The sequence below is a fragment of the Pseudopodoces humilis genome, chromosome 6, assembly GCF_049639895.1.
Source record: "Pseudopodoces humilis isolate 2021_Gansu_Grassland_sample_001 chromosome 6, ASM4963989v1, whole genome shotgun sequence".
NCBI lineage: Eukaryota > Metazoa > Chordata > Aves > Passeriformes > Paridae > Pseudopodoces > Pseudopodoces humilis.
The window spans coordinates 70367549-70388864 of NC_142205.1; the positions used below are offsets into that span (position 1 = coordinate 70367549).

The 21316-nt window shown below is 40.5% G+C and overlaps 1 protein-coding gene across 18 annotated transcripts in view; it reads left to right on the top strand.

Annotated features, from left to right (window-relative positions):
* Positions 1-21316, top strand: part of ANK2 (ankyrin 2) — a 274114-nt gene that overhangs the window by 148976 nt on the left and 103822 nt on the right. For all 18 annotated transcript variants that reach the window (XM_088055994.1, XM_088055992.1, XM_088055999.1 and 15 more), the window contains 3 exons: positions 10977-11078; positions 18053-18151; positions 18653-18751. In XM_088055994.1, coding sequence (XP_087912120.1) covers positions 10977-11078; positions 18053-18151; positions 18653-18751 — 300 coding nt within the window. The remainder of the gene's footprint in view (positions 1-10976; positions 11079-18052; positions 18152-18652; positions 18752-21316) is intronic.

Here is a 21316-nt window from a genome sequence, read left to right on the forward strand (position 1 = left end):
ATAAGATCTTGGCTTTATGTGACCCTGGTAGGGACTGGCCAAGTTTCTTTAGAATGTCTGTCTTGATTCAGATTTACAGTGCTTGGGGGATTACAAAGGAAAATTCCTCTATTTCCCCCGAGAAGGTTTGCAGTCTGTCATCATCCTTATGATTCCATACAAAAAAAAAGTTAAAAGAAAAAGAAGTGTCTCTAAATTAGAAATGTCAGTCGAGCTTTGTTCTGCAGGGAGAAATTGTATATCTCTTTTTCCCCCTGTACAGGAATATGGTATCCAGCATGGTACCCTGTTAGCTGTTATAGATTTCCTCTGCCTTTGTGTAACTGTAGCCATGCTCTCTGTCTTGGCTCATTAAAAAGAGTTGCCACATCAAGCTGAACATGATGACTCCAGGAGCCTTGTGGCAGATACAAGGTTCAGAACAATCAGCTGATATTCAGCCAACTCAGATGGCAAAATTGCTTTGCTAATCTCATCTTTCCTAAGCTAAGAATCAAATGCAATTTGCTGCTTGAGGGCCAGGTATTTGACTGCCTAGGACAGACTGCTCTCTGAGTTTCAGCATAGGATTGTCCCAGAGTCCTACTGCAGCATTCACAAGAGCTTTATCTCTCTGCTCAAGGAAATGGATTTGGCAAGGTGGACTTTTACATCATTGTTGCTTTTCTGCAGGTGAAATTAGGTGAAACTGGTTCCTCTCTCTGCTGACCAAAGCTGAATTGTTTAAGGTCTAGGCCCAGGATTACAAGATTATTCATTTACTTCTTGAGTGTTCCTTTTACCTCTCTGTACAAGTAAGATCTCTGCTATGAGTCTTGCTGAATTAGAAACTGTGCTAACACCATTTGTTTACATCTATTTTAGCCCATCTCAAAGCAGCATGGAATAATTTTTTCTCTTTTATGGAACCAGTGCATTTGAATCAATGGGCAATCGGTTAATGGTGTTGGGTGGGTAAAGCAGTTTGACTCTTTATCATGGATGGTGTTAGCACATTTCTTTTATTAGGAAATGTCACTTTGGCCATAGGGAATGAAAAATTGAGAGCGATAGAATTATCCGTCAGCAGTCTGTCATAAACTTCCCTTACAGCCTGGATTTTTGTTAAGCCTGGTTATCCTGCTAGATAATGTTTGGAATGGCATCCTAATTCTTCCTAGAGGTGTTCTAGCATTATTACCTCTATTTAGGATCATCATCAGTAATGGAAACTTGCCATGGAAATAATTTAGTTGCCTGCCAAGTTCTGCAGTTGTTACCAGTACCTCAACATCTCAATATATGATATCCAGAGGATCCTAAATATTTTTTCCTTCCTTTAATATTAATCAGTTCCCCTAGAGGAAATCTTGGTTCTATATCAGTATTTAAGAGACCTCAGTAAATGTGTGTGTCAGCTAGGAGAACCAAGATTAATCATGTGGCTCTTCCAAATGTATCCCAAATCGTTAATGCTTCAGGAAATGACTAAATGATTCTTTGTCTCAAATTTCAGCAGAAGAAATGTTCCCATTAAACAACAGGATTATACATTTCTACTTTTTAGAGTAATAAAAATATTTCTAGTTTTTAGGATTAATCAAACTATAAAATCTTCCATTCTTGAAATCCAAATCCTTTGGGGTTTGGTTTGTTGTGTTTCAGAGTGGTTTGGGGTTTTTTCCTCTTCATTCTTTTTTAAATATAAAGATTATGTTTCCCAGGTACTTTTGAGCATCTGTTTCTTTAGACTCCTGCCGATGCTAATTCAGACTCCCACACATTGTTTCCAAGCTGGGATTTATACCAAAAAGTTTGTTTTGGAGAAGATGAATAGCCCAGGGGAAGGACAGGGATTACACATGCCTGAAGTTCAGCTAGTACTGATGTGCTGTCCCATATTAGAACCCTGTTAGCTGATGTTGCTTTATATTACAAAATCAGTATGGATCAAAATAACTTGTATCATTTCAAGTACTGCCTTTGGAAGGGACATGCAGCTGGGGAAAAGACTTTTATTCCTTTCTTTTCCATAGAGAACTATGCAGTTGTGCCTCAGTTCTCACAAATCCTTCATTGACACAGTACAGTCAGCAGCCAGGCCAGTATGGCAAGTTAATGAACAAGTGGGAGGACTCCTACAGATGTCTGAGGCAGCTAAGGATCATAAAAGGTTTATAGAAGGCATTTGCTTCTTGGCTTAAGGAAGGGGTGATTTTACATTTGTTTTCTCTTCCTCTTCTGCTGCTACTGTATTTGCCAATATTGGCCCAAATTCAGGAACAAGGTTAAGTGAGTGTTTAAGCTCTCCCTTTAGCAAATAAATTAAATCTGTTTAGTTTGAGATTTAGACTTAAAGAAGTGATAAAAATCAAGCATAGTTTCAAGTGGTTTGCAAAATATCCCTTTATTCTTCTCCTGGTTAAAAACAAAGCCAAACTAATCAGGCATTTGTGCATTCCAGCGGAGAGAAAAATGTGGCTGGATGGTATCCTGCAAGCTCTGGAATTTCACAGAGCTGGCAAAAGAGTCAAAGGTGACGAAATATAATGACCAGCCTAAAATAAAAGTCATTCCCTGTGAACAATTGAGAATTTTTCTGTCAATAACAAGAGATGGAATAGCTGGAGCCTGGCTTTTTCACTAGTAAAAATTAGAAGTGTCCATCAGCACTGCTAATTGTTCAGTTGTGTCTGTAAGGAGTGATCTGGGAGCAGGAACTGGTGTTCAGGTAAGGCTGTTACCTGGGCAGTTTCCTCCTCCTTGTGTTGCTCAAAAACATGTTTGTTGGGGTAATGTAGCAGCTATAAAAAAAACTTCTTAAATTTCAAATGCAGCTTTCTGAGGACAGTCTCATAAAAAGGTATAAAACTACCACAGAACTGTTTTATGCGAATATTGAAATCAGCAGAAGTTAATGAAAATATGTTGGACTTGTGATACATTTTTTATTTATAATGTGCATAAATCATAAATCACTTAACCTAGTTTATTTTCTGAGCTGCTTTTTTTGCCATAGTTCTTTCCATCTCCAGTCATACCAATGAAATTCATTTATTGAGGACGCTCTAAATCTTGAATCTTACTGCATGCTGTATCTCCTTTGGGTTGCAGCCTCTTTGTCTGACACAAGAAAGCTTTTACCAAGATGTATAATAAATGCAAACAACACTACCCTTCCCACCTGCTCTGGCAATGCTTGATTTGGGCTCCTACACATCCCTCAGCAGAGCTAATGAGGGAATATTCATTCTGAGGAGCACAGCACATACTGAGAGGAATCTGGTCAAAGCCCAGGTTTCTGGGTCAGGGAATAATTTTCTGTGTTGAAAAATGTTTTGATTTGAAATCAGTGATTGTTTGAATCCTGGGTCATATGCAGTTTATAGCACAAAGGCTTTCTTTCCTCTCATACCTATTTCACCATCTTGTTATTCCAAGATCTGTTTTTGCTGAAAATATCAACACATCCACAACATCTGCAACAGCGTGGTGAGGGTAGCTCCAGCCACAGCTCCAGCTCAGGGCCAGAAAAAAAGTGGTGCCAGCTTTTCTATAGCCTTCATGATGTTCTATGATTAATTGGCCTAAGTACTTGAAGCACTTTAAATTATTCAGGCTCATAATACATACTTTAAAGAATAGTTTTATTTTTCTGATTTATAACCATCAATATCAAGCTAGGGAGACAGACTTTTGACATTTTAAAACAATTAATTACTAAATGCTACTAACTCCATCTTGGCAGAGAATATTTAACTTGCTAGCAATCTCTTACCTCTGAAAGATTATCTTCCTCTTCACATCTCACAAATTCTGGGATTCTTTTTGTCTAAACAAATACTAATTTATTGTAAAGTCACTTGTGTTTTTTTCCCTGGATAAGAACTTGCTCTAGGTTATGAGAACATGATGTTTGTTTAGTGAAAGCTGTTATTTTAGATTTGTGGGCTTTTCAGTTCAACTATTCATGAACAAATTCCATACAACCAAAGGTACACAGCAGGATGAAGCTGATCTGAAATGCCTGTACATGTTTGAATGGGAAAAGCTGAGTGATAAGAACTCGTTTTGATATTGAAATAAGAAAATTGGGCCCATTGTTCATTCAGGAATTTAGATACTGGAGTTTCTTTAGGATCTGTGATTTAATCTGTCTTCCTTCATCACTCCCACTAAATGAATAGAATGGAAACATACATTTTTATGGGTTAAGGAAGTGGCTTTGAAAGCAAAGTACTGTTGTATTTCTTTTCTTTCAGAAGATGAATGTTATTTCATTAAAAGCTGGGAAAATATGTGTCCATTATAGCTGTTATTATCTCATTTAAGTCATTTATCAGTGTTAGATTACTGAGCCTGTGCCACGGCAAGTGGAATATTTAGCTCTTATTATAGCTTGTATATCAGAACTGCAGGCTCAGACTCTGCTCTGGGAGTTTAATTAAAAGCAAAAAATATAAAAAAAACCCTTTGCCTCTTTGCAGTCAGTTCTCCATCTTCTAGAGTGATGCCTTTTGGGGAGCACTAGCACTTTCAGCTCAATAAAAAAAATAAAAAATTCCATGTACAGTAGATAACATGTGATCCACCTGCTGGATAAACTTGCCGGCAAGTTTTACAAAAAGTATTCCATGAGGAAAAGCATTATATTTGAATTCCTGTCTTTTATGTTTGAATGCTGGTATGGAAGAAGATTCCTTAATGGGCAAAAATCCCTTTGTGACGAGTGAGTTGGGTAATGGTAACACCTGGTCTGTGCCACTTGTAGAATTGCACCCAATTAAATGATGGAACAGATGGTTCCTGAAAACAGAGCATAACCAGGCCAACTGGGACAAAATTTAGTAATTGTCTCAGGGGTAAAACTTAAAGCTTAAACTGACACTTTAGAAAGTAGGGAATAAAAAAAAATAATGGTATGTGTTCACATGCCTGTTATTTTTTCCCTTTGCATCTTTAAGTACTGAATAACATCAAGAAGCCATGAAAATTTGAGTTTAGAAGGTGCAACCTTCCTTCTGCCATGAGCTGGATTCTCAACTGCAGGCATTCCCTGAATATATTAGCATGATGAGCCACCAGGCAATTAGGAGCTCCTTAATGAAGAAGAGTTCAGAAGCTATCAGCATTTTGCTAATTATAGAAACAGCTGTTGGACAAGCAGTGCCTCAGAACTCTGGAGTTTGCAAATGGTGTTAGCACTGTCACCTACTCCTGCCATACTGATTAATTGTGGCTTAATGCTGGCTTTACCTGAAGTGATAACACAGGATTCATTTGAAATTCAAAGGTTTTAAAACACATAAGAATTTGAGTTTTTTGATTTATGTAAAGCAGGTTTTTCTCATGTCCTGATCACGGAAAATACCTCCAAAAGTTACAGCTACATAGGTTTTTCTCGGTCACATCGGAGCAGTACATCCCCAAGTTTGTGCTTGAAAAGTAAGTCTGAAAGGGTTATTACAACTCAGATACACATTGTAAAAAGCAAACAAACCAAATAAGTTAAATCGAGGTGTAAACATACTGTCTGGATATTAGGCTTGAGTTTTGAATTCTCTTTTTATCAGCATTCCATTAAAAAACTGTATTTAGTAGCTTAGAAATGTTCAGGGGTCTATAGTGCTGGACTGGGTTCTCTCACAGAGGTATTTCTGATTTTGGACAGACTAGGGTCATTCATTACTTGGAGGAGGAGAAAACCCAAATCCAACCTGCAGGAATAGTTTTTCTACAGACACAATTTAAAACAAATATGTGGATTTTTTGGATAATGTTTTGATGAAAGCTATCCTTTGAAAACTGAAGCCTTCTACTCCCCTAATCTTTCCTTCTTATGCATGAAGCTGGTTTTCACCAGCAAATTTGAATAATTGGAGAAGTTTTTATGGGTTTGGTGCAGCATATGATTTCAGGATTTATTTTTGCACTTCTCTCTAAAATGTCCTCGAGAAACAGGCGTGTGCTGTGTGCAGTAAGTGATGTGGTACATCATGGAACAGGAGGGGCAGCTGGAGTGGGGACAGAGGAACCAGAAGGGAAGGTCTGACTATTTGATTAAAGTACTAATTTCCATATATGATTTATTTACTGAGATGTTTCAAATTCAGGTTAAATTGCAGCAATGTAATTAGCGAGAAAGAGGGAGAATCCACAGTCATATATTCATATAGTCACTTGATCATTTCTTGTATTTCCTTACGCTGTATTTGACAGCTAGGTTGTTACAAAGTAGTGTTTGTAACTGAATTTGTTTGTAACATGCTGTAAGTGTACTTAAGCATATATTGATGTTTTTCACACTGTAGTTTATTTATTCCTAATAGTCTTATTTATAGCTGGAATTACCTATCCTCAATCAAAAGCTCTTAAGAAAAGTTAAAAGATAGGAGATCTTTACAAGGTCCAACAGCACCAAATATTCCTCAGAAGTCATAGGTTTAGGAATGAAACTTCAGTGTCACCCAGTTCCACCCCCTGCCACAGGCAGGGGCACCTTGAATAGCCCAAGGTTGCTCCAAGCCCTGTCCAGCCTGGCCTTGCTCATTTCCAGGGATGGGGCAGCCACAGCTTTTCTGGGCAACCTCAGGGCCTCACCACGCTCACAGGGAAAAATGTCTTCTGTTATCTAATGTAAATTTACCTTTGTATCTATATAATGTACTAGAATTGCACTGCAAACATATTTTTTTTAAAAAAAAAAGTAGTTAGCGAGGACTTGCAGTGCTTTGTCACTGTATATGCATTGAGAGCAGTGCATTAAAAAAAGCTGTTTATATCCAAAGATGGTGAATTCATCCCATACTATGAAATACCAGCTCAATATTTTCTAATCCCTCGTACCATATTCTTATGTTTATCGTGTATTGATTTGATTGTGTGACCTTAGTGCCTGCATGTACACAACGTGAGCCTTAATTCTGCCTGACTGAGCAGAGCTGCCAGCTGAGACTTTGCACGTTAACATGTCAGCTTTGGGGCTTCCCAAATTACAGGGCTCACATAGTGCTGCTTAAGGTGAGCTCTTCTCCTTTAAACCTTTCCTTTCCTCTCTGGCAGAGTGTTTGCTTTCAAGCACGATCTGCTTACTTGTGTGGAACTCCTAAGAAAACCCCTCAGGGGTGTGTGCTTAGGAAGAGGAGATGTGATAAATACCATATGGCGCACGGGACTCTGGGTCTGTGTTTTTGTCTTCTTTCTTGTGAAGGAAGTGCCTTCAAATGACAGTTTGCTGACACTTTTTATTCACCAGTCACCAAACTATAAAGACCAATATGGTGGTTTCTCTCACTGAGGGAGCTGTGAGGGGCCGTGAGGGATTTTTGAGGGACTCTGAGGGGCTCTAAAGAGCCGTGAGGGGCTGTGAGAGGCTCTAAAAGTGCTATGGAGGTGCCATGAGAGGTTCTGAGGGGCTCAAAAGGGCTTTGGCAGCCTCTGAGGGGCTCAAAAGGGCTGTAAGGGACAGTGAGGGAGGGACTCTGAGGGGTTTTGAGGGGCTGTGAGGGGCTCTAAAGGGTTCTGAGAGGCTCAAAAGGGCTATGAGGGACCGTGAGGGAGGGACTCTGAGGTGCTGTGAGGGGTTTTAGGGGCTGTGAGGGGTTCCAAAAGGCAATGAGGGGCTGTGAGAGGCTCTAAAAGGGCTATGAAGGTGCCGTGAGGGGCTCTGAGGGGCTCTAAAGGGCTATGAGGGACCGTGAGGGAGGAACTCTGAGGGGCTGTGAAGGGTTTTAGGGGCTGTGAGGGGCTCTAAAGGGCTCTGAGGGGTTCAAAAGGCTTATGAAGGACCATGAGGGAGGGACTCTGAGGGGCTGTAAGAGCCTGTGAGGGGTTTTGAGGGGCTCTAAAGGGCCATGATTGACTGTGAGGGGCTGTGAGAGGCTCTAAAAAGGCTATGAAGGTGCCAGGAGGGGTTCTGAGGGGCTCAGAAGGGCTGTGAATGGCTCAAAAGGGCTGTGAGGGGTTTTAAAGGGCCATGATTGACTGTGAGGGGCTCTGAGGGGCTCAAAAGGGCTATGAGAGACCATGAGGGAGGGACTCTGAGGGACTGTAAGAGCCTTTGAGGGGCTGTGAGGGGTTTTGAGGGGCTCTAAAGGGCTTTGAGGGGCTGTGAGGGGTTTTGAGGGGCTCTAAAGGGCTCTGAGGGGCTCTAAAGGGCCATGAGGGGCTGTGAGAGGTTCTAAAAGGTCAATGAAGGTGCCATGAGGGGTTCTGAGGGGGGCTCTAAAGGGCTGTGAGAGACTGTGAGGGGTTTTGAGGGACCTTGAGGGTCTCTAAAGGGCCATGAAGGCTTCTGAGGGCCTGTGAGGGGCTGAGAGAGTTTCTGAGGGGCTCTGAGGGACCTTGAGGGGCTCTGAGGAGCTCTGAAGACTGTGGGGGGCTGTATAACAAAGTATTTCAAGAGGTGACAGAATCCATTGGAAAAGCCAACAGATGCAAATTCGTTGTCTTCTGACATGGCACGACTACAGGAAACTGCTGCTGTTGTTTACTGAGGGGATTTTGTCAAAATGCATTTGAATTTGAATTGTGCTAAAGTGAATAAATGTTTGAGACAGTGGTGCTGACAAAAATGCTTTTAAAAAAACATTAAAAGAATGGGACAAAGGACAAACTAGTGACAACCTACTGAAAAATTAGATTTGGCCAACTGTGAAAGAAAATAGACCTGAGTACTCCCAACTTCTAAGTTTTCTAAGCCTTGTAACATAGTGCTGAATATTTCAAATGTTTTGTGGAACCAGTCTCTGGTATTTGTATGGGAATTTATATATGAAGCATATGGGTTGCTGAATTACTCTTTATGTAGACAAGAAGTTCATATTCTGCATTATGATCAACATTGCATTGTATGGAAAGTGTTTTGAAGTGACTTGAAGTGATGTACACTGCAGTAATTCGATTATGAGGTAATCAAATTATGAATCAAGAAAATGAGGATCTACTTGGAAAGCGCTGCTTGTATCTTCTTAGCCAGAAACAAATGGCATGTAGTTGTGTGGGCTTAGCTACAATCTGAGCTTCCAGCAATAATGGAGATGTCAGCATTTTCAGCTTCTTATGTTTGTCTGTGTGAAAGAAAAACAAGCAATGATTGATTAAAATCTAAGAACCCAAATTTACAGGTGTTAAATAAATTGTTGCATTATTCTTTCTTAACCTTTTAAAAGTATCAAGCTGATAATTGTAGTTTTGATATGGTAAATTATTGTTGTAGTAGTCAAGCATGAAAAAAATGGGGGGAAAGAAGGTAAAACGTGTGTATTAATTGAGGGCAAAGATGCTTTTCCCAACCAGAGCGTCCAGGTTTACCCCTCATGCACTCAGATATTTGCTTTTGGTTAATGTTTTTACCAAGACACTTGATTTTTTTCGAGGGTATTTAAACATTTAAACAGAATTTGGTGTCCTTATGAGTGCATCATCATCTCAGGAAAGGGTGCAGTGTCAACAGTTATCCTTTAGTCTTCAAAGGGAACTTTCAGGTTCCTGTCAAAACCTGCACTGGCATCAAATCTCATCCAAATGCTCCTCTGACTGAGGCCTGCAGCTATCCAAAAGTTCTGTCACTGAAAATTCCTGCGTTACCTTCCCTTTCCCCCTGCTGCATGTTTAGGAAAATGGTCTGTTTTCCCAACAGTAAAAGATGTGGAAAATGTGCTGGAGTTTCCTGAAAGGAATTTAAAAGAGAATATTTTTGTCTTGGCATGTAGCACAGTTGTAAGGAGGCTCATTTTGATGACATCCATCTGTTGCAGATTAAAATAGGTTGGAATCGGGGATTGTGAAGCGAGTTAGTGCAGCGTGATAAGCAGGGTGACGGAAATAAATGCATTGGAATGGATTGGGCAGCTGAAATAAGTGGCTGGAAGTGGGAGGCTTTTAGGATATTCTCATGATGTGGAAGCGTGGTTCTGCCTGAGGTTTGTGACAGGGAGGTGGGATTAGCTGAGAACACGCTCAGCCGGAGGCGTTCCTGTGGAAAGGTGAGTCCCACCCAGACCGGAGTATGGACCATCCTCGACCTCTGGGCTCCCACCCCCACAAACAGGCTCTCGTGCTCATCTACCTGCTCCTTGCACTCACTCCCACTCGGATTACTGAACTGGGACAATTGCTGCTGGCCCTGGTCGCCTTCCCGAGGGCTTACTCAGGGTACTCATTGCTCCTGTAGCACGGCTTGGGCTTGTGTCCCGCTCTCAGGTGCCTCAGTAGCCAGTTTGCCCATGTGTGGGAACATCCAAACCTGGGCTGGTTTCAAGCAGCTGCTGTTGTTCTGTGTCACAGACAAAGGCGAGAGGGCTGAGGCGTTCTAAGCTCCATTGCTTAACGGTACAGGCCACAAACCTGGCTGAAAAATGAAAACTTATTTTTATAGGATTTTTAAACCCTTTTTTAACATGTGAGTGCAGGCAGTTTAGGGATGGGAATGTTTACAACGTGATCCTGGATTTAGATACTCAGCCTTGAGTACTTTATCTGCTTTGTTCTAAGGTTAGCTACATGTGCAGTGCTGCCCACTGGGAGCATATCTATCTAAAAATAATAGCTCTAGATCTGTAAATAACATCTATACGCATCTATAAACAACATATATAAATCATACATAAAATTATATATAAAGAGAATATATACTTAGATATAATTCCCCAGGAAACTATAGTTAGCAAGTTGATAAATTTATTTTTTGCTTGTTGACAATATCAGTTACTATGATTTATGTCAGGGTTTGTTTTTTTTTTTTTAGTTCTTGCTAAATTTTGAATGTCAGCAATTATTGCTCTGTTTTGTTCACTCTGACAGGTCTGCGGTTCTTTTGTGCCACTATTGCCTAATTTAAATATGCTAATTAATGCAGATATATTTCAAACTCAGTTGTTTCACAGGTTTTTTTCTCTTGCAGCATAAAATGAAGAAACCTTTCACCACTGATTAAGTTCTGCTCTGCTGTAACTAGGGGCTAATTGGAGAATTTTTTTTTTCTTCTATTTTTACAGTCTGACAGCAATGCAAGCTTTCTCCGAGCTGCCAGAGCTGGCAATTTGGACAAAGTAGTGGAATACCTGAAAAGTGGAATAGACATTAACACCTGCAATCAGGTAAGAGGTTCAAGGGACACAAGTTTGCAAGAGTGAATTGCAAGAAACCTGGGCACTGTAGAAATGTGATTTATCTCTTTACCCTGCTGAATGTGGGAAGCTCAGCCTGTGGATTTTCTTTAGCCATCCCACGTGAAGCACCTGATCCCCGGAGAGCTCAGGTGTGGGAATCTCAGGGTTCCCTTGTTATTTTTGTGAGATGTCAGGGAGCAGCTTAGCACTTGAGTGGGTGTTGTTGTAGCTGCCCAGATAACTCGTGTCCCAGCAGATTAAAATCTTGGCACTCACCTGCACTGGCATTGCAGTTCTGATTACTCTCAGACGGCTAAAGGGGTAGCCATGGGCTTTTCACCTTGTTTCACAAAACTAAATGTGTTTTTATCACTGGTCAATAATATCTACAACATAACATAAAAAGTACTTAGGTGTTGCACTTACCATATTCCATCTTCCCTTTCAGCGAAGTTATTGCTCCTGTAAAAATACGCTGTTGAAGTTTCACCATTGATGTTACTGTAATGTGATACAATGTTTTGGCTTGTCTCTTTTCTAGGTCTGTCATACAAATCCAATTACTTTGGCTTCATAGCTTAGGGACCTTCATTTGCAACGTTTATTTAAGTGACTAGAACCATCAAGTTTAATAAGACTCTTAACTGTGATTTAAAATATATATGCAAATAAGTGTCTGCATCACTTCTGAGAAGTGTCTTGGCTTTCTAGTGAAATCACTGCAGTTTCTTTGGTGGGGAATTTGACAGCTCAGGCTTTATGGTGTCCAGCTTTCCCCTAACTATTTGCCAGATTTGATCAGAGTGACCACTAACTGGACAATGGCTATGTCATTTGGAAGTAAAACTCCAGGATTGTGAGCACTATTTCTTTTGGGGAAAAAAAAAGAGTAAATGGGAGAGTAAGGAATGAAATAATCTCAAGTATTTGGCTCCATCACCTTCCCTGCAGGTGACTAAAGCAGCCATGTGTCAAATAGAAGCTGGGGCACAGGAGTGAGAGCAGATCTGTTGGCTGTGCCAAGGAATTTAATGATGAGGAGCATAAGAGCTGGGGATTTTCATGTTGTGCTTATTGAAAACATACAGAAATGTCCTTGTCTTACTGTGTAGGGGAAGGTTTCCTTTGAAAGACTTGCTGTTAAGGAAAAACTTCCCGAGTTATATGGGACATGACCTGGCAAACTCCAAGTTTCCCAGTTAGGAGAGAGTAAAGCTAGACTCAAGTTCTTCTGTTCCAATAGATCCAACAAGTTTTACGGCTTTATTATAAACACCAATATTAACAAAGACATTCACCCCCAGGAAGGAGCAGAGTTAATTTGATAATTACTTTGGAACATTGCAAGGTTTTTTCCCGCTGTTCATATTCTCTTGCTGGTTATGGGAGGAATATGACAAAGGTTGCTGCAGATTGATCCCCTGTGGAAAGTGCTTCCCACCTGCAGCTGGTGACAAAGCTCCTCTTGCACTGTGTAGGTGAGATCAGAGCTTTCACCATCCACTGAGCACAACCAAGCACTTCAGTTTCTGCCAGACTCCAGTTCTGGTGCTGTATAAAATTGCTTGCAGAGGTAACTAAGACCCTCAGTGCCTCCACTGATTAAGCATCGCTGGTGTAGTGTAAACTTTGTTGGGAGTGGGAGCAGACTCCCTCTGCTAGAGGTCAGGGAATACTGAGTAAGTCATGGCAGCTGCTACTGCAGCCTTCAAGTTACTCCTCCTCCTTTGTCTTCTCCTTGGGGTTTGACAGGGCTGGCCATGTCATTGTGTTCCAGCTGTATAAGGGGAGAAGCAGACACAGTCTGTGCAAAATGCAGGGGTGTATTTTATTTTTAAGCGTGAGATCTCTCAGTGATCTTTTAAAAATTAAGCCTTATATGTGCAGGGTATTTTTGCTCAGTGAAATGCTATTTTTAGATTAGATCTCATCTGAGAAAACCATACATAATGTTAAATATAAGCTTTCCAGAATGGAGAGAACACCAGGAGATTCTTTCTTCAGCTTCACTGTTTTTTTTCTCAGATCCTGAGTTTTCAGAGTGATATGTCTTTATAGATAATCAAAGTATTTCCCCAATGTAACTGTTGCCAAAATATGATGGAGCTTAATGTTTCTGGATATACTGAACACAGAGAGTAGTTAATAAAACAATTATAGAGTTAATAACTTGGTATTACTTAAATATGCTTTGTTGAATGCTACCATCATAACAAGTTCACTTATTATGGAATTGCTTACTTTAATCTGATTTCAAGCACTGTCATCTATTCTGACATTCATAAATAAATTCTGTTTATTTCTGGAGAGAGTTAGGAATATCAGGGGACAAAATTCCCCAGTTTTATGAAGAGTCCCTTAGAAAAATCCGATTCCTGGTATTTTATAGGATGGATAACCAATAGCCATTGGAAATACCCGGTTCCTTTAAAGTTCTTTTTCTATGCTACAAATGTAGCTTTTTAGTATGTGGGTACTGTTTCTAGTTAATGTGGCAAGAGAAAACATCTTGCTTCATCATCATGTTCAAAACATTGCTTAGCAAAACAAATGTCACACTGTGCATTTGCACAGCCCAAGATTCCAGCAGGACTTAGACCCCAGAGCCTGACTATTCTGAGAGTTTTGAAACTGAATTGGGGGTCTAAAGGAAACATAAAGTAGCATTTCTCCATCTTGTCTTTGGAGACCTGTCAGTTTTCAGGGTGATGTCTTGGAAGGGAAAATGCAATGGGCGTTGGCATTTACTTTGCAAAAGTCTTCTGTGTTCCTCCATGAAGTCTGACGCCTTGAGTAGATCAGAGTTCGAGCATTAGGTTGTTTTGGGGGCCTCCAGCTCCAAGGTTTTCTGAATTTCTGTCAGTTTGGCTTTTGCTCTGGTTTTGTTGGCTTCCTTTGAATTTGGTTTGTCTCTGTTCCTGCGGTGGCAGTGAGACAGAGCACAGCTGTTAATTACTCCCTCCCTCCCTCCAAGTGGAAAGGCACTGCCTCTCCCAGCAGTGCCAGCTATAGACTGAAGGAGCACTGTAGCATAATGAGGTCAGCAGCACCACATTTGATGTCACTCTATAGGTTAATTCAGTTTCTTGACTTCCTAGACTATAAAGCAACAGAAAGTAAGAATTTTCATAACCTGATAATGTTTTTCTTTTTTTTTTTCCACTGTCCACTTAATTTCTTTGCGATATTTTTAGGAAAAACTTCCATAAATATTTGGACTTCAGAAAGCCGTGCCCAGCTCTCTAATGTGCCCTTTCCCAAAACTCTCTTGAAAAGAGGTTGCCACACGCGCATTTTATTCCCCCAAGAGATTTATTCAGAGGAGAGACTTTGCAGAGCCATCTACTAAAGAGAGAAAAGTATTTGAGCTTAACAAAGACTATGGTACTGCTTTCTAGTTTCTGTCTCTGCTGGCAAAAGGAGTTAGCGCCACCATACAGAGTTAGTCACAAAAGCTTCTTAATTTTCATTGTGTTTTGAAGTTATGCTTTGCTATTGGGCTGTTATCATTGAAGCGTCCCCCCACTTCCTTCAAACACTTTCTTTTCCCCATTTCTACATCATAAGTTCTTTATCATCCTCATGAAGTCTCACCAGCAGAAGGTGAGTCGAGCTTTCTGGGATTGCCAAGTTATTGTCTATACCTGTCACTTAGAGCTGAGCTTAGAGGGAAAGGTGTAAAAGCCCACAGAGTGCTGACTTGGCTGATTTAAAATGTCCTTTGAACTACAGGTTGATCTGATACTCTGCCAAGACATTGCATTTCCATGGTGTCAATTTGCTTTGGCACAATGGGATTAGGTGGGAATGGAGAAGCTGTTGGGTCTGGGTGATGTCCCAGAAGGAGTAAATGGCACAGCAGGATTGATGCTGAGCCAGGCAGTGATGAAATAGCTTCCATTGCATGAGGATGACTCCGTGAGGCAACGGAATACAAAGGCAGAGGTAGCAGGGAATTCTTTGGGGTGATTTCCAGACAAGAGCAGTGTCAGTGCCTGTCTTACGGGGAATAAGTGACTGACTTTGGACCAGCTTCAAATAGGCTGGTGATTTATAGGATGTCCAAGAAATCCCTGGACTTTTCCAGTGTGGTGAAAATACCTTGTGTGGCACTATAAGAGTGCTGTGAGCAGTCTGTGGTAGGTGCACGTTTGTAGCAGCCCATGGGATAGAAAGCATTGACGTCTTTGCCTCAGCGGTAGAGGAGAAAGAGACTTGAAGGAATCAGGCACTGCAGGGAAACACTTGGAAACAAGAACCAGCTTGGAAGGCTTAGTATTGTGTTATTTTATGAGAGTTAAAATTACCAAGGAGTCTCCAAAAGAATGGCAGTTATGGCATATGCAAGCTTTGTCCTTATGTGGCACAGTTTTGCTTAGCAGACAACTAATTTCACCCTCCCCAACTTTTTGGTGGGCAGGGGAGAGAAAAAGGGACGTGTCAGAAACCTTTGTTGTTCAGAACGACAAAAATCCAGTTGACAGGAACGGAGGAGTTGCATTGATTAAATCTGAGATTCCATCATCAGAAGTAGCAGGGATCAGCCACGTAGGCTGGGAAATAATTGCAGCGTTGGTTCTGATTAGGGAGAAAGAGAACAAAAGTTGCTTTAAGGCTTCAGTTGTGCTGGCCCTCAGCATTTTAAGTGCAGGGCTTGCTGCTGCTTACCCCTGCTTGCTTTATTTAAGGAATTATGGACTCTGAATATCTATAGTCCTATTTTTAAGCTAGAGTTTCTTCCTGGACTTTTTACTGGACCTCAACTATTAATTTTGCTGATGTTTTAATGAATTAAAATGAAGTCCTGTGTTGCAAAGGAACTCAATTTATGCAGCAATATCAACTTCCAGGTGCTTATTGTGGCATCAACAGATATGTGGCTCAGAGGTAGGAATACGAGTATTTTCAGAGATTAATGCACAGGGACAAGCCTTGCTCTCTCCATATTTTGGCCCCTGGTAAACTAAAATGGAGGCTTATCCTCATCCTTTTGCATTCAGAGTTGTTTATGGGCCATGAATTTTGCAGTTCCTCTGCTCTTTGTTCCCAAAGAGTGAAGAAGGTTGGTCACATGTGGCAGCAATACATCAGCTGTGTACACTGTGAGGAGGACCAGCTGCCCTTCGGATTCCCATGGAAAGTATTGATGACAATCTGTGAAATCAGATATGAGAACAGGTCTTTGTTCTTATAAACAATCTTCTTATAAAACGGTGAGGAGAACACAGTGTATCCCCACAAAAAGCTATTTCAAAGCTCTCAGCCAGTGTAGGTAGTAATTGTGGTTAGTTGATACTCAGCTGAGATTAAAAACAAGCAAGATCAGAGTTTTCTGAAACGCGTTTAGCCTTAAAAGTATTCCCTGACATGTGCAGTATTCCTTATCCTGGTGATTATGATCAGTCTCACCACATATTTTTGGCTGAGGATTTATCCTTGAACAGGGCATGGCACTGCTTCTACCCCTGGGCTCTGCAGCTCCGTAGTAAGAGTGTTTCCTCTGTAATAAGGATGTTCTGGTTGCTGTAGCTTTTCCCACATAATGGGGCTTTAAACCATATTTCTCATTAACATTTCCTAACTACCAGGCTGCAGAAGGGGGTTCCTCTGCTTTTGACAGCCTGTGATTGTGGCCTTCCTTTAGTCCCTTTGCTTTTCTCATCGTTCCACTTCTGAATTTGACCACAAAATCTGCCTGTGCTACTTACATGGATGTGGAATCAAATGGAGTTAGTGCAGAAATGCATTTGGATTGCTGTGTCTGAATCCACTGGACCCACTCCCATCAAATACCTCCTGTGAAGTGCTAAGTGCTTCAACATCCCACTGGGAATTACAGGCTCCACTTGCCTCTGTGAATGCACAAATAGAAGCAAGGAAGTTGCCTGTTTATTTCACAAGTGAAGTGATTCTGAACTGCTCAGAGACAAGCAAAGTGATAAAAATTGCACAGCGCAGAATCTGCTGCCGGTTGCTCAAACACCTGAGTATTGCTCCTGATGCCTGCAATATGGAAACCAAGAGAATGCTGGAGGGAATGGCAGTATTTGTCCCTGTCACCTGCCCGATGTAGCATGAAAAATACCTCAGGATTGTGAAAAACAGGTTGGCAATTCAGCTACAATAGACTGCAGTTTAATTTTTTTCCTTGGGTGGAAGGGGGAGGGGATACTAGGAAGAAGGAGATCAAATTTCCATGGCAGGAATTTATATGAGATAAAGTATCCTGCTTCTGTTTAATGTGGAGAGGATTTAGATGCTGACTTTCTTAGGTTACCTTTTCAACAATCCTAGCTTTTATTTAATTGGTTTTCTTTTCCTTTTTGACTGAGATTGCAAAACCTCAAAGTTTAGTGAAGACTTGCACATCAGACACCAGCAGAAGTGCCAGATCAAGGATCAGTTTGCAAGTCAGAAGTGATCAACAGCCATTTTGGCCTATTTGTGCTTTTGGGTTTCTTTTTGTTACCTGTTATCCCTGAGGAGAGACCAGGGTTCAGGGTGGCTACGTCAGCATGGACTAACCCTGATTGAGCAGACACATCCTGTGTAAATTTGGCTAAGTCCTGTGATTTCTCAGTATTGATAAAACCTCAGCAGGGCTGGATAAGGTTACAGTAGTGAGGCAGAAATACACTCAAGTTTTGAAACACTGGGCTCCATGGAGATCCCCAAAGTAGTAGTCTGTGGTAATGGGAAGTTATTAGAAAATGAGGAATCTTCTCTGGATTCTCACAAAACACAGTTTGCTTTGATGTATTTGTTGCTATGAGAAAAATGTTATCGGAGAAGTTTGTCCCACAGAGCCTCAGCTTAAATAGCCGTGTCCAAAGTATCTGACTTATGCAGACAGTCAGCTAAGAGATGTCATAGTATTCCAGCTCCTAATCTTCTCCTGATCCCAGGGCGAGGTAGGAATGTGTATCTGATATTTGTAATGGATCTGGCCCTTGTGCTTGCAGAATGGGCTCAATGCTCTGCACCTGGCAGCCAAAGAGGGCCACGTGGGACTGGTACAGGAATTGTTGGAAAGAGGCTCGGCTGTGGATTCTGCCACTAAGGTAATTGATGCATGTCTCTAAGTTTATTCCATACATATGAGAAATATAGACAAAACCCCAGAAAGTACAAAATGAGAGAATTGTATAAATACCACACTGGTATTTAAACTGTTGTTTCTGTTATGGCCTGGGAGTTGTCTTTGCTGCAGCTCATTGGTAGTAAATGAAGGGGAAAATGTATTTTGTAGTATAAGACAGGGGAAGCACTAGAAGCTTTTAGCAATGCCAGATTTTCCTTATATCCAATGACAGGTCCTCCTTATTTTAAGGAGAATTAGCATAGCTCCAAGATTTCCAAATCTGTGAAAATCACTAACTGACTTTATCATATCCAGAGTCTTTTTACCCGTAACAGAATGGAAAAACACCTGTGGGATAAATTGCTTTCCCTTTAGCCTTTCCACAGGCAAGCACATGTGCATGAGCGTTATAAAAAAACCTGCTGATTGAAATGATTCCTGAAGAAGGGTAATAATAACTTGCATTTCTCCCCTCTAACAGAAAGGGAATACAGCCCTGCACATTGCATCCTTAGCAGGACAAGCTGAAGTTGTCAAAGTTCTGGTGAAGGAAGGAGCCAATATTAATGCACAATCTCAGGTATGATGCTCTTTTTCCTTCTCACTTCTAAAAGTTATTTGGTGAGCTCTTGTAAGTTCTGAGCTATTAGACACTGCTTCTAAACATCCAAGCCTGACAAATCAAGAAAATGGAGGCATACTCTCATAAGCAGAATAAAAGTAAATACTGAATTGAAGTCATTACATGCTCATTGTGTGATACAGGAACTCCTATTGTTGGTGATAGAAAAATTTTGGAAGCAATTTATAGAAGCACGCTAGGAATTCCTAGAAGATTCCAAAGTATATAAATATTGTATTTGAGTGGAATTTGCTGAGCAGTAATGAAGAAGAGAATTTTTCAAGGGCTTGATTTGTACAATTGCTTTTTATGGTTATTCTTTGGCCAAGAGTTTGCAGATAACTTATTCTGGGCTTCCAAACTCCTTCCTTATGTGATCAGAAAGAATTTCAGTCAAAAGTTTGTGAGGAACATTTGAACTGGGGAAAATCACCTTGTCCTGGCCAGAAAACCAACTGTAAAAACTGCCCTCTTATTTCCACTGACATGAAACTTGTCTGGTCTTCCAAAACACACCAGAGGATAGGGTGGTGTCCTTGACCTGTAATTCCCGTTGATTAGGATTAAGAACCATTTATCAAATAAATAATTTTATTAATGTTTGTAAATGCTGCCTTAACTATAGTAACTGTCTGTAGCTATAAGGGCCTGAACAGATGGTATAGATGATAAAGAAAGTAAATCTTTCTGAAGCACTTGGCTGGTGACATCCTCATAAAAAAGAAAATTTTCCTAGTACTAGCTCCACACCTTGTTTACCCACACCTGGGAAAATGGGACCTGGAGTGTTTCCTATTGTTTGACGTTACAAATTCACTATGGTCAGGGTAAGGTAAGTAGAGAGCAGGAGATGAATGAACAGCTGCACAAAATGAATGTTTGTCTGTTCCTTTAGCGCATTTTAAGACAAGAGAAGGAAACTGAAAAAAAACTTAGGTTGCCTGAATCCAAGATTTTAAAAGTATATTCTTTATTATGCTTTTTGCCCCAAAATGATGGAACAGCTCTCTCAGGACAGCTGATGCTCAGTTGTCCCCATGCTCTATTCCAATTAAAGATAAAGAAACATAGTTCCTTTGTTCAAAAATTTAGCAAACTCCTTTCATAATGAACAAGCTGGATGATTTCTTCATACATTTATCAGCCTTTTCGTGTGTATTAGAAGACAAAAAAATTCTTTAATATTTTGTGCATGGTAAGAGAAATAATTGTTAAAAATAATACTTTCATGAAACATTATTCCTCAAAAGTCTTCCTAGAGGCTTTTCCTTATGCTGAAAAAATAAATGAGGTTTTCTAAATAAAAAAAAGAAAATCCAATTAGAACTGGAAAATGTGTTCACAGGTATTACTTTTTACAGTATTCTAGTTATAAAGACATTTACTGTTAGCACTGGATGCTTTGTGTAATGTACACAGAGCTGTTAACAGGCATTTGCTACTTGACTTAATTGAGTTAATCTGATGGAGGACATTTTCCCCATTACTGCTCACTGATTGCTTCCAGGCAGGATGGATTGGAGCTGCTGGGATACAGATGTCCTGCCTTTTTGTCTTAATTAAACAAGTCCTGTTGATTTGACCGGGAGCAGGAGTCCTTAATGTGGTGTCATCCAGCTTTGGGGCCTTGTGTTGTGTCTTTGTGGCCGGCTGTGCTTTTCCAGAGGAGATGGATAAGATGGGGAATAGCTGTTTCAGGCAGATGTTCAGAGGCTCTTGCTGCCACTGCCAAAGGAGGCATTCCAGTGGATGGCATCCCTTATTTATAAAGTAACTTTTTTATGGAATGAAGGCGATGAATGCTGCCTTGCTGCTCAAGGTTGCGTTGATGTGTCAAGAATCACGTGTCATAGAAAAGAAATGTTACGGAGAAAAAACCAGAAACTCCCAAATTAATAAAGAATCGGCACACGGTTTATGATAACAAATGAAGCAAGGTTCAAACATATCTAACTACAGCCAGTCAAAAATGAAAAGTATGAAGTTAGATAGGAAAAAGAATGACTGAGCAGAATGTGCTTGAGTTCTCAAAAACTCAGGATTTGTTGTCTAGAAACATGGAAAAAAAAGGAGAAGAAAAATATATCAGCAAAGAGCTTAGTCGAGAAAGTGGGAAATGAACAAAAATACAAATTTAAGGTGTACAATACAAAAGTGAGAAGTTATGAATGAAATACTCAACTTCTCATTTTTATGTTTTCCCTCAATTCCATTTTTAAAAATAGGGTGCCATACTGTCACCCTTAAATCTTTTAGCAGCAGTTGTTGCTATTGAGGGTGTACTGCATCTTCTCCTTGGTATCTCTGTTATTTCACACTTTATTTTTTTCAGGCCCCCGTGAAATGCCATTTGCTGGTAGTGATTTAGTGCCAGGAGAGTTACTCAGGTTGCTGCATCACTTTCTCTTTCAAGAATTCACTATCTGTCAAAGCCGTTCTCATTTTCAGTGATGACAATTTCCCATAGCGACAGAATTTCTCCTTCGATGGTGAACTGGTAGATAAAGGTGTAGCTGCAACTCG